Source organism: Danio rerio, chromosome 4 (genome assembly GCF_052040795.2).
Source record: "Danio rerio strain M-AB ecotype USA chromosome 4, GRCz13ab, whole genome shotgun sequence".
Taxonomy (NCBI): domain Eukaryota; kingdom Metazoa; phylum Chordata; class Actinopteri; order Cypriniformes; family Danionidae; genus Danio; species Danio rerio.
Genome location: NC_141024.2, coordinates 12,653,626 through 12,671,128, shown reverse-complemented (window position 1 = coordinate 12,671,128; position 17,503 = coordinate 12,653,626). Strand labels below are relative to the sequence as shown.

Below are 17,503 nucleotides of genomic sequence, written 5' to 3'. Positions count from 1 at the left end.
GTTAATTAATGTCCTATAGAATCAGAATCATGTTGATTACCGATTGCTCTCACTGCCCTAATTTTTTAACTGTAGAAATGCTACTGTATGTAAGATCTGTAACAGTAGGATTCCTTAATACAATGTTTCTCAACCATGTTCCTGGAGTACACCTCCAGCTCTGCACATTTTCCACTCTCCATAATCAAACACACCTGATTTAGATCATCAGCTTATTAGTAGAGACTGAAAGACATGCAATAGGTATGACAAACAAAAAGACATCCAAAACACAGTGTTGGTGTTACTCCAGAAATGTGGTTGAGAAAGACTGCAAAATGTATACATTGAATTATCTCACCTAGAATTATCTCCATTTCACTTCACTTCTTAAGTTTTTTTTTTTTTTAGCTGTTGTTGTTGTTTTTGACATTGTCATGGTTGTTTTTAGTTTTTTTCACATCAGTACATTAGAGTTTCATATTACGTTTCACTTTAGTTTCATTTATGATACCATGATATTGTTTAGTAGTTGTGTGAATGACACTGAAAGCCTTCCTTGTTTGTGATGAGCTTCATCATACACTAAAAAAATCTTTAGTTGAATCAAATGAACTTTTCTAGTCATTTCAAGTCAATCAAACTGACTAATAATATCAAATAATATTAAGTAAATATTGTCATATCATTTTTGACAGCGTATGACTTTTTTCATGCACACATGCTTTTAGAGGTGTTTTTGTCTGTTTAACAAAAGTCCAATGTTGACAATGTGTTGGCACTTCAAATCAATGGTGTAGTAACACTATAAAATAACCTTTTAACTGCCTGCTTCACCAAATGTTTGACTGTATTTTGACTGTTTTAAATAATGACTGTTACATTCATTTAAAGAATGACTGTTTTAAATAATGGTTTACACACACAGCATTGTTTACAAAAAAAATCAAACAAACATAATCCTGTTGCACTATAACACTTGAGTTTGGTTCAATTAAAAACAAACAAACAAGAGAACGTGTTAAATTAGAATCTTAAATATGTTATGGCATACTTAAAAAAATAAAGATGATTTAGTATTCAAAAATGTTTTATTTTGATTGTTTTTAAATAAATTGGTCTTACCCTTCATATTTTCTGATTCTTCATGGTGTGTGTATTAATTCTAGTACTTTTACCATAAACTGACATATCAGCCATTTGGTAGAGGTTGATTTTTTTTTTTTAATTTTGGGATGTTTTTTAATGCATTGAGTGTATTATCTATATTAGATAACTAATATTAACTAATTTGTTTTTCTTGGTAGGGCAGTTAAATGGTTAATTTAACCTGATAGTTTATCATACGAAAATTATGAAATGTATTTGATGGTTTCTACTGTATTTTTTATCATAATTTAGTTTTTTTACACACATGGACAATTACATTTTCTTGGGAAGTTAGTGGTTAAAAAAAGACAACAGAAAAAAATAAAATAAATAATAGAATAACAAGGTAAACAACTGTAAAGTGAGTCAAGCAAAAGCTATAAAATAAGAGTTAGAAAAAAAAAATAAGACAAACTAATAGCTTGGCTATTCAAGGACTCCCAATGATTGATCTGCTCCAACCAGACAGCAACTAGCAACTAACCGCAGCATGTTAAAACGGCATCAGAAAAGCAATTGATCCATTCTTAATGACTTCTGTAAAAGGAAAACTCCAAATAATGAGGTGGATGTGAATGAGGAGGGAGTAAAACACAATCATTCTGGCCGTTCTTTTTACCTCATTCTGCGATCCGTTAGTGGTTGAAATGATCAGCGCTCCATTTTCAGGAGACTAATCTGCGTGCCAGAATATAAATTGGGCTGCAAGAAAAAAAAGGGAGAGGAATCGAGCGTCGGGGGAGGGGCAGGCGAAGACAGAGTGTCATTTCCTCTTGACTAACAGCCCTCGCCGTCTATTCTTTATCCCTCCACTTCTGCCTGTAATTGCACAAAGCAGCCGTATTCATCTGACTGGACGTTTTCCACTGCGGTTCTCTCTCACATCTGTTCCCTGTCTTTCAGGTGGAGCATTACTACTGCTATTTCCTCAGCTGCCTCCAGCCGTCCTCCTCCACTTCCCTACGTGGCAAAACCCCCCACGCCTCCGCTTTGTTCACCTGATTGTGTGCGCAAACCTGTGCCAGGCTTCACCAGGGAGAACAGAAAGACAAACAGCGAGGTGAACAATGAGTCCAGGCCGCAAACATTGGCCGCTGTGGTGAATGGCAACATTTATCAGTCTTGTGGAAACACTGAAGACGGCTGAATGTTGTTATGAGCAGGCCTTGTGCTTTCTAGCATTCAGGGAAATTATAACAGGCCTGCAGCAGCGACAGGAAAATAATTACACATTTTAATTAGGAAGAAGTATACCGGTGGCTTATTTTCAGAGTGATTTCCAGGGACTGCAGAGTTAGAGGAAATGGCTGAAATGGCATTGACGACTGTTTTTAGTAACATAATGGCACATTTCAAGGTTTCATGTAACATTAGAGTTGTTGGGTTGAGAAAAGTGTGCTGTTTGGAAGGTAAAGGGTTAAAAAAGGGTTTAATTTACTGAAATATGCACATTGATGAGTTGTGCATGATAAATAAATGTTTAGAGTTAGACTCAAATGCCGTATAATTCATAAATGTGACATTTTAGTTGATGAAAGGGCAGATTTTCAATAAAATCATTTAGTCGCAGACAGTTTTAGTTGTTAAAGTTTTAGTTTGCAAGAATTACCCAAATAATTAAACATGTACAGTAGTCAACAATTGAGCTGGATCAAAAAATGAAAAGAATAAGGCAATAATGGGTCCTGTTGTTAGTTTTAGGACAACTTTGATGACAGGCTGACTACTGTATATATATATTTAAACCAGAGATGCACAAACTAGGGCTCGTGGGCTGAAGATGACCCATGGTAAGCTTTGATTTGGCCCGCCATCTCACCTGAGAATGGTTTAGAGTTTGTAATTTCAAATTTAATGTAACCTTTTATTTGTTTATTTTATTGGTAAACTACAAAAAAGCTATCTGAAATCGAATATTTCAATTTCAATGGTGTAAATTAATCCGATTTTGTTTAAAATGTATACATGATGGATAGAGGATAATGAGAGACTTTGGTGAATGAATCAAGGCAAAGGAAGATTCTGCTTGATCAGTGTATTTAGCATTTCACTATGTTATAAATATGATTATGTTTTGTAGTTTAGTTTGGTATGTGTAACTTCTGCTCATGGCTCACAATGATATTTGGTTTTTGGCCCTTGAAACAAAATAGTTTGGGCATCCCTGATTTAAAAAATTGCATAAGCAATGTAATTACAATGTTAGAAATAGAAAGCATATTATAAAAAGCATATTTGAATCTTAACATTAACACTAAATTTGGGCTGCACAAAATATCAATAACGCAATGTGATTATTGGCAATAGTCACATTACAGCAAATGTAATGTTGAGTCTGGATTATAATTCATAATTGCATGTGTTTTTGATGCCAGTGATTGTATTATGACCTTAAAAGCATTCAGGTATAATAAATTGAACCATTTGTAACTTTAACAACGATTAATTTCATTGAAATATTCCTATTTTGATCATTTAGTTACTGTACTTGAACACGGTTATACTCAGATAAAACACTTTTTTTAAATTGTACCTTTTTCCTAAATGTATTTATAAATGGTTAAAATACTCACAACACATGCAAATACAGAAACACACTGCAAATAGCACAGACCACAAAATAAATGTGTCAGGGGACCCCAAAAAGTTTATAGATTGTTTATTAGATTTTATAGAGATGCAATCCCACTGCAGAATCATCCCAATCCATCTAACACCATAAATTCTTTCCACATGGAGATATTCAAGTTATCTAGTGAAATTGTATTCATATCGCAATATATAGTGCAAAAAAAATTGCAATGCTAGATTTTTACAATATTATGCACTAAATACTTTATTATACATTACATTTATTGTTAAATTAAGCTAATTACAATATTATCATAAATTATTTGTCGTGTTTATAAAAATATCAGGGCTCAAAATGCATTATTTATAGAAGAATATTAATTATTTATAAAAATATTACTTTGCTTTTTTTGATGCCATCAAGTCTTTGACATTCCCATTTTTGTGATGTTGTTGCAGCATGTTAATAATTCTTGTGCAGTCATAATATGCGGCATCAATCAAATCTTGATGTGTATTTCACAGTACATTACCCAGACTGTTGCATTATGGGATGTTAGAATGTTTCAAAAACAGCAACATATTTACTCATTAAACTAAAAACAAAATGTAAACGTCACCGCTCATGCTTAATTTTCATGTGACGTCCACCAGTTCAGGAGAGCTTTCATGGTGTGAGGAAAATGCCGATACCCGCCGACATGCTAGCCAATGATCAAATTAGCATGATTTCAAAAAGGAGAGGGAAGAAAAGCCATATAACTCAAGCTGTTATCAAGCAGGGTGCTAATTTCAAGTCTGTCATATCTTAAACGCACAATTGGACATCTTATTCGAACTAAGCAAGAAATATTCTGGGCTCGCTAATGAGGGTGCTTTACACACTCCGAGGCCAAATCATAATCTGCCGGTCGTGGGCTGAGTCCAGGCACTCTGTCAAGTCACATTTTGCTGTACGGATATTTGTTGGAGATGAAAGCCGTTACAGAAAATGAAAAGGGAGGTTATTGGATACCTCATTTATTTCAGCATAGTTCCTCCAAGGATCTTAAATGCCTCCTGGCCTCCAAAATTACTCGACGCTTTTCCCTTTCTCTATACTTTATTGAAAGTCACACCTAATTTCGGTGATATAATATGCCGTGGAATAAAATCATTGTAAGAGGAAATTCAAAGCAATAAAAGCTCTGTTGCGCAGTCTATTCCTTGTTCCCTGGAGATGCACCCGGCATCGCACCCCAACACCTGTGTATTTGATTAGTGCCAGCGACAGCTTACTTTCTGAACCGTGAAGGTGTGCCATCTTCCTCCCATGGCATCCAATTTAAACAATGAAAACAAGGAAGCCAGATCCTTGGAGAACGCAAGTATAATCCAATCCTCGTCTTCACTCTTGAGTCTTACCTGCTAACCAGGAATAGGGTGGAAGGCCAGTCGTGTAACAGAGTGCAATAGTCAGGGTTTCAGAAGTCATTCTCTCCATTGGGAAACTGATTTCAACACTAACTGATAAATACTTAAAAACACACTCTATGTGAGTGCTGAGGCTGTTAATCAATTGTATATCCTATTTTCAGTCCTATGTGTTTGCATTCATTCAGGTTAGTTTTAAAGGTAGAGTTCACACAAAAAAAATGAAAAATGACTGGCTATTTAACTCTCTCTCTTTCTAGACCAGGGGTCACCAATCTCAGTCCTGGAGGGCCGGTGTCTCTGCAGGACTTAGCTCCAACTTGCCTCAACACACCTGCCTGGATGTTTCAAGCATACCTAGTAAGACCTTGATTAGCTTGTTCGGGTGTGCTTGATTAGGGTTGGAGCTCAAATCTGCAGGACACCGGCCCTCCAGAAACAAGTTTGGTGACCCCTGCTCTACATGTTGAAAAGTTTATTGAACACAAAAGAAGATATTTTGAAAACTTGAAGCCAATGGCATTCAAATTACAGGGGGAAAATCTGTCAATTTTAAATTTTTGGGTGGACTATCCTTTTAAAAAACATATATTTTGCAATAATTTATTTCTATAGATTAAAAACCAACTGCTTTAAATTTATTGATTATTATTTCACAGTTTGTGTTGTTCACAATATGAATGGGTTTATACAGTAGTCTGCATTTGAAGTGGATCAAAAACATTTTATTTTCAAACGCATTTTTAAAATTGTACTTATACAAGAATGGGTGTTGTTTCATATTTTTAGGACAACTTTGATTCAAAGTTTTGATCGACTTCAAATGTTGAAGTACAGTGCTGTAGTGCTTCCTCTCATTGAAGCTGCTAAGTAAACAGACTTGTATCTTTGTCTTTCAATCTGATTTCCTTTTACCCTCCTCGTAGTTGGTTGGTTTGGTTTGGTTTGGTTTGTGGCGAACAACGCTTTAGCAAAGACTTTTTAAGAAAATCCCTAAGGGGGATTTTGCATATACATGAGAAAAATACTTCTGAAACCAGCCCTACTGAAAACGTGAGCATGCAGGTACTCCAAAAACTCCCAGAAATAAAGGCACAAAAGCTGTCACTGGGCCAGTACCACTTCTAAAGGTGCACATTTTAGGAGCATATTGTACCTAAAGGGTACACATTGGCTAATTAAAGTACATATTAGTATGTTAAATGTACATTTTACAACAATGAAAAACTTCCAATGTTAAATGCAGTGTTTGTCTAATTCTCAAAGTGTTAAAAAAATTGTGAGATAACCGATTAGGATTGATTTAGCATTAATGATGATCACCCACACTTAACAAGCAGAATCCCCAAAGAGAAACACAAAACAAAGCTCACTTCAGTCACAGCCTTAGATGAAATCAACTCAAATAAAGTTTGAGAGATTGAATGTTTCATTTCAGTTGATTTCATCTAAGGCTGTGACTGAAGTCAGTTGTAGTTTGTAGTTGATTCAGCTTATTAATTGCAGGTGTTCATCATTATCAGTGCTATTTGTAACATCCTGAATGAGATTAGATCAAACCAGACAGTGTAAATTTAACACTGGAGTATTTGCTGTCTACCTAAATTGTCCATGTCAGTGCCTTAAAGGTACATATTAGTACTCATATTGTACATATTAGCACTAAAAAAATCAATCCCAGTGCCAACTTTAGGTACTTTTATTTCTGAGAATGTATAGCGTGAGATGTATTGATTAAATAATACCCAAATTGCCCTAGAAAATTACTAATAGCTCTAGAGTAACACTGGATATGGATGACACTAGTGGATGTGTCATTGCCCATGTTTGTGTAATAACAAATATTAGTACTATGTCAAAACACACAAATGTACTCTGAGTTTAAAGGTGACACTGGCTCAATCTGTGATGTCCTAGAATTGGGTTTGCCTTTATTAATGATGGGAGGTTAAATCTCTCTTGTCTCTGTGATTGTGTTGGAGGTCTAAAATGTCTTCATCATCCCTGATGGGTGTCCCGCTGGGAGGCAGGGACAGATGGTGGACAATGAGATGGGTTGGCTGTTTCTGCATGATCTCACCCTGCTCTCACACTCTCGCTCAGAGAGAGACTTTCTCAATTTTCCACAAACTCCAGATGCCGCCATCTTTCGCATCATTTCCTGGTCGCCCTTTCTAGATATTTGTCTTCCTTCAAACTACTACCATAAATCATCTGCTTTCTGCAGAAATTTGTTGCTACAATGTGAAATCTTCAATAATGATGCCGCAAAGGAATATATGAGCATGATTCAGATCAACTGTTAAAGATAAAGTCATTTCAGCATCAATCAATGCATATTAAACACGTTCAATTGCCCTATTGAATACTGGAATTAGAGCTAGGCGATATGTCAAAAATGCAATCTTGATAATTATTTTCTATATTGAACGATAACGATATATAGTTCGATATAAGTTGTTAATGCTTCCACTTTTAAAAGAGTAGCCCAACCATGAGTGAAGGTGGATAATGTTGGCGGGAAAGTAAACTGCTTGTGGGAAAGTGAAATGAGCGTGCTGAACAATACCTATTTTTGAGACCAAAAATTAGGTACATTTCTAATATTAACACAATTATAATTTCCTGTTGTTGCATATTTCTGCTGTGTGCACTTAGAATCTAGATCGACTAAAAATGTCCAGAGCTTTTCATTGTTAATGTAAATTGTTTTGCGATTCAATATGAAATTATTTCATTGGCCAGCCCTAATTGGAATGCTACTTATTTAAAAAATAATACATGCATTTTTGTTTTTGCTGTAAATGTAAATAATGAGCAATTCCATGCATATTTCAACCTTGCCATGAAGAAAATAAAGTTTTCACCAAAATAGCGAAACCCTTTTTAGGTTTTTTTGTGTAGGCTTGTATTTTATAGTACTCTAAAAATACTCCTAAATGTCTTTGTCAACCTTTTTTAAACTATTTTATTTGATTTACCAAAGTCACACAAGTGGCAATATAACATCATCACATCCATAACAGAGAGATGTCACATCCATAGCGAAGCTTTTTTCTCATATATGCAAACATGTAAAGTAAAATAAAATCAATCATGTTTGTTATAAAGAGAAACAACTCTTATCCATTTGATGAGCATCGTTTCCTTTGGGTCGTGCAGTTTAATTCCCAGAATTTTTACAAAATATGTTTTATACTGTAAACTCGCATACTTACATCCATAATGCATGTTTATTTTCCTCATTTAAAATATAAAAAATATCCGTATCCCATAACTCTGTGTTTAGTTGTTTTGGAAAATTTAAACAGATGTTTCAATGTAATGTTGACGCATACTTTCTCTGTGAATTTATGTTTCTAATTTTTACTGCAAATGTCGCATCCATTACGCTGGAATTCCTCTAATATATATTACATCCAATGTAATACAAAACAGTATTTTAATTTAGACAATGTATTGCCATGTCATTCGTTCTTTTTAACCAATTTTACATACAAATAACATCTATGTTCAGATGCAAAGATAAACATTTTATTGTAATGCAAAAAAAATCATAATAATATGAATTGTATTATTAATTTTTGTGTTAATCTAAATACTTTTTTTTAGCTGGTTTGATGTTTTCATTTTAACATATTTAACTAAATAATATATCCTAAAATAGAAAATGTACTAGTACGTAGAATAAAACTAAATTCATGTAAAAATAAATATTTCTTCATATAAATATTAAATTGTTTTTAAATCCATATAATGAATATGTATATATTTTATTTTTTAGAAAATAAACCTACGTTTTTAACATGACTTAAATTTATCAACATAATTTTTCCCTTTTTTTAATAACAAAATTAATTCTCCCTCCTTAAATCATCCACTCATCGTTATCTTTCCTCATTAAGCTGGATTCAAAGGAAGTGTTCAAATTCAAATACAAAAAAAGAAAGAAAACCCACAATAGCGAGATTAAGGACAGCATGTGAATGACTTTCCCCCTCTTCAAGCCCTTTAGTTTTGACCCCTTATCTGCGCACCACTGTTTTGCTCTCTCATACATCATACTCTTCCATCCTCTCTCCCAAGAGACGATCCAGGGTAGAGACAGAGAATAAGCTTCCTCTGAGAGATGGGCGATGCCATTATAAGCCCAGTCAGCACATTTTACAAAACGATGTGCTTGCAACCCAGATAATGATATGAATAATCATAAAAAAGATATGGAACAGAAGCACTTGTATTTATTTATAAAGGTGCATGAACACTGACTAATATTTTCCTAAATAAACCATGCACAGATAAAGAAACAGCTGTTCAGCAATACACTAAAAGCTCCAAAACACACACTAAATGCAACTTGCATCATCACCATCATCCCAAGGTGAATGGCAGGGATGGTGTAGAATAACACTGCATTATTTTATCAATGCAACCTCCGCCCTAAACCACTGCCAGAGAGTTAAATGAGCTTTTGCTGATGTTGTAACACACAATCATGCCATTGCTGCACACTGTCATGCAACACATGACGCTTCAGGACCACAAAATCCCCATTACGTAATCACACACACACACATAAGAAACAGGTACCAGCAGAGGTGACACCATTCAAATAAGCAGAATTGAGCTTGTTTCTTTATTGAGGACATTTAGTGCTGCTGTTTTCCCTGAGCATGCACACATTTAGTGTGTAATAGGAGAGTGTGTGAGCCTCAGCAACTCTGGGCCAATTGTTTTGGTGTACCTCAACTGAAACACAGCCTCCGGTGTTTGGGCTGGCATGGTTTGGGGATCGGGATTCTATTTATAGGTTTGTGTGTGTGTGTGTGGTGCTATTAATATATTCATCACATATGCCTCAAACCAGTGTGGAGTAAATTAACCTAGTTTGGTGGAGGATAATAAGGCCCAGAGTGTGAGACTAGCCATAGGGCTTCACACCTTCAAATGCAAGGGACTCGTCACTTCTGCTAGCTGAAGTAGTGAACTTTCTGTTTTTGTCTTTTCCGTTTGTGGCACATTATTCATGTCAGTGCACATGAATGAGGCGCTAATGTTTTGTGTGGGTCTCCATTTGTTTGCACGTCTGAAGAATGCTCCACGGCAATGAAATGTTTGCAATTCTTGATGGTTAGGGCTCAATAATAAGGACTGCACCGATGGCCCAGGGCCATCTTGCGAGGCGTTCGGGACAGTAGACAGGATTGTTACTGGCCCGATCTGTGCTGCCTTGTCACAAAAGTTCAATTTGCCTGCAACTATTTGTCAATTGCGCATGAATACAGTCTTAGAATCGAGAAACAGTTGGTGCTTTTTAGCCTTTAAATGCTACCTTCTCTGTGATGTCTTGAACACCATATTGCTTTTCGGTTCCTCTTATCTGATTGGATGTTGTGAACATGTCGTTTTTTTGTAACCTGGTAAAAACCAGTACAGCAAAGTGACGGCAACATCAAAGTATGAGGCTAAAAGAATGTTTTGGAAGCAGACATTTACGTGGGTAGAACGTGACGATTTGCTCATTATATATTTATTAACATTAACATTTATTTATTTATTAACATTTTAAATATTTAAATTCTAAATTTAAACACATTTTTGACACAATATTTAAAATATGTGGCTAAGTAATAGCTATTAACTTTTTCTTTTTCTTTTTTTTATAGGGCCAGTGAAAATATTGGCAGGGCAAATAAAAATCTGAACCCCTGGCCCAATCGGGTCAGTAGAAAAAATCCTTAGCGTTAAACCCTGGTGTTACTTCATATTTTTAGAATACAGGCAGAACTTATATAAGCAACCAGAATTCAGGAAATCTAATTAAAGCAATGACATCACTGCTCTTACATTTTGAATGATAAATATTCAGATATGTTGGTTTCAGCCAATATACATCAGTGACAGCTTTTAAAATGTTAAACTTTTGTTTATAGATTTTTTTTGTTGCCTAATTGTTGTTTATAGCCAATATTCATAGAAATACTTGTTTGAGATTTCAGTGGAATGTAAATTATTCATATTTTAAACTAAATAATAATAATAACAACAACAACAACAACAACTAACATTATCAGCAAAGAGTTTGGTCAAGTTACTAATCAACATTATAGCTTATACTTAAGTTGTTATTAACAATAAAATTCATATTATTGTTATTGTTACTTTTGTTATTTATTTTTTCATCCTTATTATTTTTATTATTATTATTATATTAGCCTATTATTGTTATTATTATATTAGCCTATTATTATTATTATTATTATTATTATTATTATTATATTAGCCTATTATTATTATTATTATTATTATTATTATTATTATTATTATATTAGCCTATTATTATTATTAGTGTTATTATAACCAAATTAATCGTGAATGGCTAGTGGGGGAATTTTTATTTTAATTCCTTGTTGACCCAAAAACATCCATTATTATTATTATTATTATTGTTATTATTAAAATAATTGAATTAAGTAGAATATTGTTGAAAATATGCAAAAGCATATCGGCCTATGAATATCGGTAAAACAGTTGGTTTAACTAATCTCCATTCTGTTTGTTTTCATAAAGTTATATTGGATACCAAAAGCTACCAACTTGAAACAAATGAAAACAAATAGAATGGTTGTAATTTAATTTCTCGGGTTTAGGGTTTATGGTAATTATGTGTTCAGATAGCCTAAACATGATCCAGAATTTGTATATCGGCACACTGCCTAACAATTAGGATAATGTGAGACTGACATCACGTCTGCATTGCACACATTGACTGACAGACACAGAGCATCACTGTCCTACCGTTTCGGATGAGGTCTTCGATTTCTTGGTCAAATCCCAGCCGATGACACTTGCTCCAGAGCCCCATGTTGGTGGAGTTGTAGCGCTTGCTGCACTCATCAGCGGCGCTCATGGCGAACAGCTGCCGTCTGTTGCGCGCCAGCAGCAGCTTCTCCTCCCAGCGGTCCAGGCGCGAGCGGCTCGCCCGCAGAGGGAGGCTGTTGTTGGGGATGTAAATAAAACCCGGGTCCTTCCGGCGGCTGGAGAAACTCCGACACCTCTCTCGGTACCTCCGCGCGTCCGTCTCGTACCAGTGGTCGGAGCAAATCGCCACAGCCAGCATCCCAAGCGCGCAGAGGGACAGAGACAGACCGGCGTAGAGCAGCAACTTCCCCGCAGCCATGCTCGCGTTCACCGAGAGCCGCGTCAGCACCACAACAGCACGGAGAGCTCCTTAACCTGCACCCGCATCCCGCCGGGCACGCGGACGGAGAGAACAGGGTTTTTTCGTGGAGAGCTGAGCGAAAATTATAAGCCTTATTTAACGTCCATCCAAATAGTGGCCCGTCCCATCCAAACAGCACGAGCGAATGAAACCAGACGAAGAAGATTCAGTCCAGTCCACGCGAGACGAGCCTTTCAAAAGAAGGCAGAGGAAGTTTTACCATTTTTATTATTGTTAAATATAACATTCTGTATTTGAGCTTCGAGGCAATTGTGTTTCTGTCCAGTCTGTATTACGAAATAAACCATTGCGTCACCAGAAGCGTCTATCGGTTATGCTGTGCGGAGTTAAATGGAGATCAGAAAGCGTGCGTGATTATTAATCGTTAAACCCTTGGAGAAACTCTGAAAAAGATGTTTGGGGTACAAACTAGGCCTGTTCAAGTTTTTCCTTCACTTTTATAGGCTACGCAAACGTTTTGATGTAGTGCGCGAATTTTTTTCAGTTCAGGCGAGCGAAATCGCGTTCACCTGCGGATAGTTATGCCAATCAACAGTCACGCGCATTTTGGTATTTAATGGTAGTAAATTTATAGTCGCTATCCTATAGCTATAATAATGTATATGGCCAGTAAGCCTGTAGCACACAAACTAATTGTTTTGGTAATTATTTTATAATACTGTAATAATATAGTAATAAAGCCAAATGAAAACGTCCGTTGCTTAAGGGAGCTCTAAAAAGTTACATACAGAGATTAATTTCAGGTTTATATGAAAAGAACCGAGTTATTTTTAATCTGGAATCGAGCATACTGCACGTAGTTCATAATCATTAAAAAGAACCAGCTCGTAAAGAGTCGTTTGATCGGGAGTTGTGCGATGCTGGTGGAAATGGTTTTAATTCATTAAGAAGAATCGACTCTTAATGAGTCACTTCGTCGGGATTTGGGCTACGATGGTGTAACCTAGCTACTGCCTTAACTAAAAAGAACCGGGTCGTTTGTCATTTGCTCCTTTGTTTTACTACGTCGGTGGTTCTGAGTGTTTTAATTGATTAAAAAGAACCGACTCAAATGACTCGTTTTCAAAATACACAGGGTCGACCTGCAGATGCGAGAAATCCATCAAATTGGGAATAGTCTGTCAGTGGGTTATCATTTCCATGTAAAAATATTTGTAATTATTTCAGGCAGCCTACTAAATAACAGCATGCAAATGGCTTGGTGCCAGTAGGCTTTTAAGAACCCGGTTCTAAATAAGAATCGGTTCACAGCCCATTTACCTTGCGCGGACAGACTATAGATTTTTGCTTTCCAGATTATGTTACATATATTTCATAGAGATAGACAATCCAGCCGCGTCTCATATTCTCTCTGGATTCAGCTATAGGCTACAGGATGCATTTATCAAAGCACTACTGGCTGTTTAGATGTGGCATATGTTAAAATGACACGACATTTCAAGAAAAAAAAAAGATCACATCATGTAAAGGAATGCTTAGATTTATAATAATAACAGCTATCCTGCGCTCTTACAGCGTTCAGCGCTTGAATATCCACGGGCCCCGTTTATAAGGCTGATAAAGTAAATTAAATTCTGCACTCACCCCAATTAAAGCTGATAAAATGGATTCATTCCACTCCAATAATGCATCTCCAGCCCATTTTGCGTTCGCAGACACAGTAAGATAAAGCCATACAGCATATGCGCCGCCAAATAATCCTATTTATCAGCCAGCGACACACATTTGTAAACGGTCTGCGCTGGAAACACCAAACCGTTCAACGACGCCGCGTCTCAAAAGCTTGACGTGGAAATGAGTGTGTCGATATTACAACATTTGGCGGATGGTGCATCCTCCTCCCCGGACAATATGGTCCCAGCATCCTCCGTGCATGCTGCCTCTGTCTGGGAAAAACAGCGGTGATGTCATGCTGTCAATATGAGATGTTCATTGTTTATTAAAGCGGCTTCTTAAAGGAGTCGCACTACTGCTCCTGGTTCCGTATCGAACTGTAACTGGAGTTGCCTTGCTGGCATGCATTCTCTTTTACATTTACACACACTGACTGAAGTAAACCGGTGTCTCTCATGAATAAATAATCAAGGCTCGCAGAATCTTTCATTTTGTCATTCTGCATCATCAGAGAGCTTTAAAACGATACTACACCAGAGCAAAACCCTTCCATACAGGTTTGCAATCTGAAACCACTACGCACTGTCCAGAACCAACAGCAGTCAGGTGTATTGCTGAATAATAAATGAGAGCTGTGGCATCTGTGTAAGCACACTCAGGGAGGCCATTGTGAGCTTTTTCTTTTTATTGGCTTGCCCACACCGCCTTCAGATGATGTACAGGGACTGTCATGCCTATGTTTCTGTAGCTGTTTAAAATAGGTGCATGCAATAAAATAACAATGTTGTTGTATATGCATGGGAATATTTAGCAAAGTAGACTAAATGTAATTTACATACTTTTTATTTTTAGCTAGCAAAATCTATAGTTATTAAATCAATTAAAGTGGACATGAGAATATAGCATTTTTAGAATTAAAGATGAGTTCAGAAACGCGTGTTAATAGCAACACCAGTGGCTGGAAAGTGAACTGCAGGCAGCAATTTGCTCAAGTAACACTCGCATGTAACATTTCAACCACAATTGTAGGTGTATAAGTTATGTATTTATATTGTGCACCCTATATGCACCTACATGTTGTGATGATGGGGACAGTGAGATACTTGATTGGTCAACTTGGAAGCACAAAACATCCTTTCTTCTGTTTCATCTATAGTTCATGGGTCATTCATCTTCATAAACGCCTATAGTTGCAGTATTTTAGTTTTAGTAAATAAATTAAATGCAAGATCAAATTAATTCATTGGCATTAGGCAGATGCTTGCATGCTCAGGGGGGTTTTCCAACTTTTTGGAATTGTATTATTTCACTCTAAATCTAAAACACTGCAAGACAATTACTGTAGAAGAAAAATATTGTAAAACATGAACTTCAGCTTATATGAGTGGATGAAAATGATGGGGAGCCCAAATATTAACTAACATTTATGCAATGTAAACTGTACAGAGGTTTTAAATGTCCACAATAGTGGTTTAGCGTTTACCAAAAACTGATAAAAATGTAAAACTGTATTTATTACAAACGAAGCGCCTAATTGGCATTCACTGGAAAAGTATTCATGGTCCATCTTTGTCGCTGTGTGTTAGGAAATGTCTTCTAACTTAGTCAAACAAAAAATGCACATATTTTACAAGATTTAAGACTTCCTTAGTTTGTTAGATAAGAATTGGCTGATCGCTGAGTAACACCAAACAATGTGATCATACTTTGTAATGTATTTAACGATAGTTGACTGTTAATATGAGCACTGTGTTTGTTATGACTTTAATATATTTTTCACTTTCATTGGGATGTAAATCTATTGAACTGATTTCTTAATGTTTTTTTTATTGCCCTTTTTATTATAATTAATTTATTTACTCAAAATTCTACACACAATACCCCATAATGACAATGTGAAAAAAGACTTTTTGAAATTGTTGCACCTTTTCTTAAAAATAAAAAACCTGAAAATCACATGTACATAAGTATTCACAGCCTTTGCTCAATACTTTGTTGATGCACCTTTGGCAGCAATTACAGCCTCCAGTCTTTTTGAATATGATGCCACAAGCTTGGCACACCTGTCTTTGGGAATTTTTGCCCATTCCTCTTTGCAGTACCTCTCAAGCTCAATCAGGTTGGATGGAAAGTGAAGGTATACAGCCATTTTCAGATCTCTCCAGAGATGTTCAATAGGATTAAGCTCTGGCTGGGACACTCAAGGACATTCACTGAGTTGTTGTAAAATATATAAAATCCAAAGTTAGACAAAATTTTAAATTAATGACTTTTTTATTTTGTTTTAAACTGTTAGGTTGACCCAGCATTGGGCATTTTTAGAGATTTAATTATTTAGCATGACACATAGACATTACAGTAGGCTACAGAACATGATTCAGTCTTGATCATTAAATGCTGTCACAATAAAATCAGTCTAACCAACCAAGGAATATGCAGAAGTTCTTGTATGTCATTCATTCATTAATTTTTCTTTGGCGTAGTCCCTTTATTCATCACGTGTCGTCACAGCGGAATGAACCGCCAACTTATCCAGCATAAGTTTTACACAGTGGATGCCCTTCCAGCTGCAACCCATTACTGGGACACATCCATATTCACACATACACTATGACCAATTTAGTTTATTCATTTCACCATATAGCGCATGTCTTTGGATCATGGGGGAAACCGGAGCACCCAGAGGAAACCCATGCCAACACGGGGAGAACATGCAAACTCCACACAGAAATGCCAACTGAACCAGCTGGGACTCAAACCAGCGACCTTCTTGCTTTGAGGTGACAGTGCTAACCACTGAGCTAACCACAGTGTCACCTCTTGTATTTTGAGTTTCATTAAAATCTGTTCACACTGGCATAATACATTACATTTTTATTATCTCTTTAAAATGTAAAAAGCAAATACAGATTTGAATTTAAAAGGCAGCGTCTTGGAGAAAATAATAGCAGATTAATTGGAGTGAACAGCAGCACTAAGAAAACTATTTAAGTGGATCTTTTTAGACAATAGCACACTACAACTGACAGTCTGACTAAATGAATGTGACACAATTTGTAGCATACCCTGTATATTGACTTGGATGTTTTGGATGGTCTGTTATTGCTCATTGCGAGGTGTCTTTTCTTTATTGAATTCTGTTGGACCGTAATCGTCTCTAGGACAGTTTGAATGACAGCTTGACAGCTAGATTTTAATTACATTTTTCTTTAAACGCAGTCCAAGTTTGTTTGGAACTTATTTGCAGCTAACAGTTAATACAGAACAATGTAATCTAAAAATGCAGCTGATACACAAGGCAATTTGTCTTGAGCTATTTGAGGATGTGTTATCTTGTTTCTTTTTTGTCCCCAGAATTGTGTTAATAGATACATCCTCTGGAAGGAAGGGGGAAACGTGATTGCCATGCTAATCCGGAGAGCTGTCTATCAAATTATTTATTTATATCACGTTTATGTCGTCCGCTTGCTTTTTAAATGATTTTCTTTCATGGATATATCGCCATCTAGGGAACAAAGATATCACAGCAATTTT

The 17,503-nt window shown here is 36.0% G+C and overlaps 1 protein-coding gene across 1 annotated transcript in view; it reads right to left on the bottom strand.

Moving 5' to 3' along the window:
- tmem178bb (transmembrane protein 178Bb) overlaps positions 1-14,243 on the bottom strand; it is a 119,853-nt gene extending 105,610 nt beyond the window's left edge. Inside the window, 2 exon segments of the mRNA NM_001002396.2 lie at positions 11,911-12,525; positions 13,940-14,243. Of these exon segments, the coding sequence (NP_001002396.2) occupies positions 11,911-12,292 (382 nt within the window). The 5' untranslated portion in view covers positions 12,293-12,525; positions 13,940-14,243.
- Between the last annotated feature and the right edge of the window lie 3,260 nt (positions 14,244-17,503).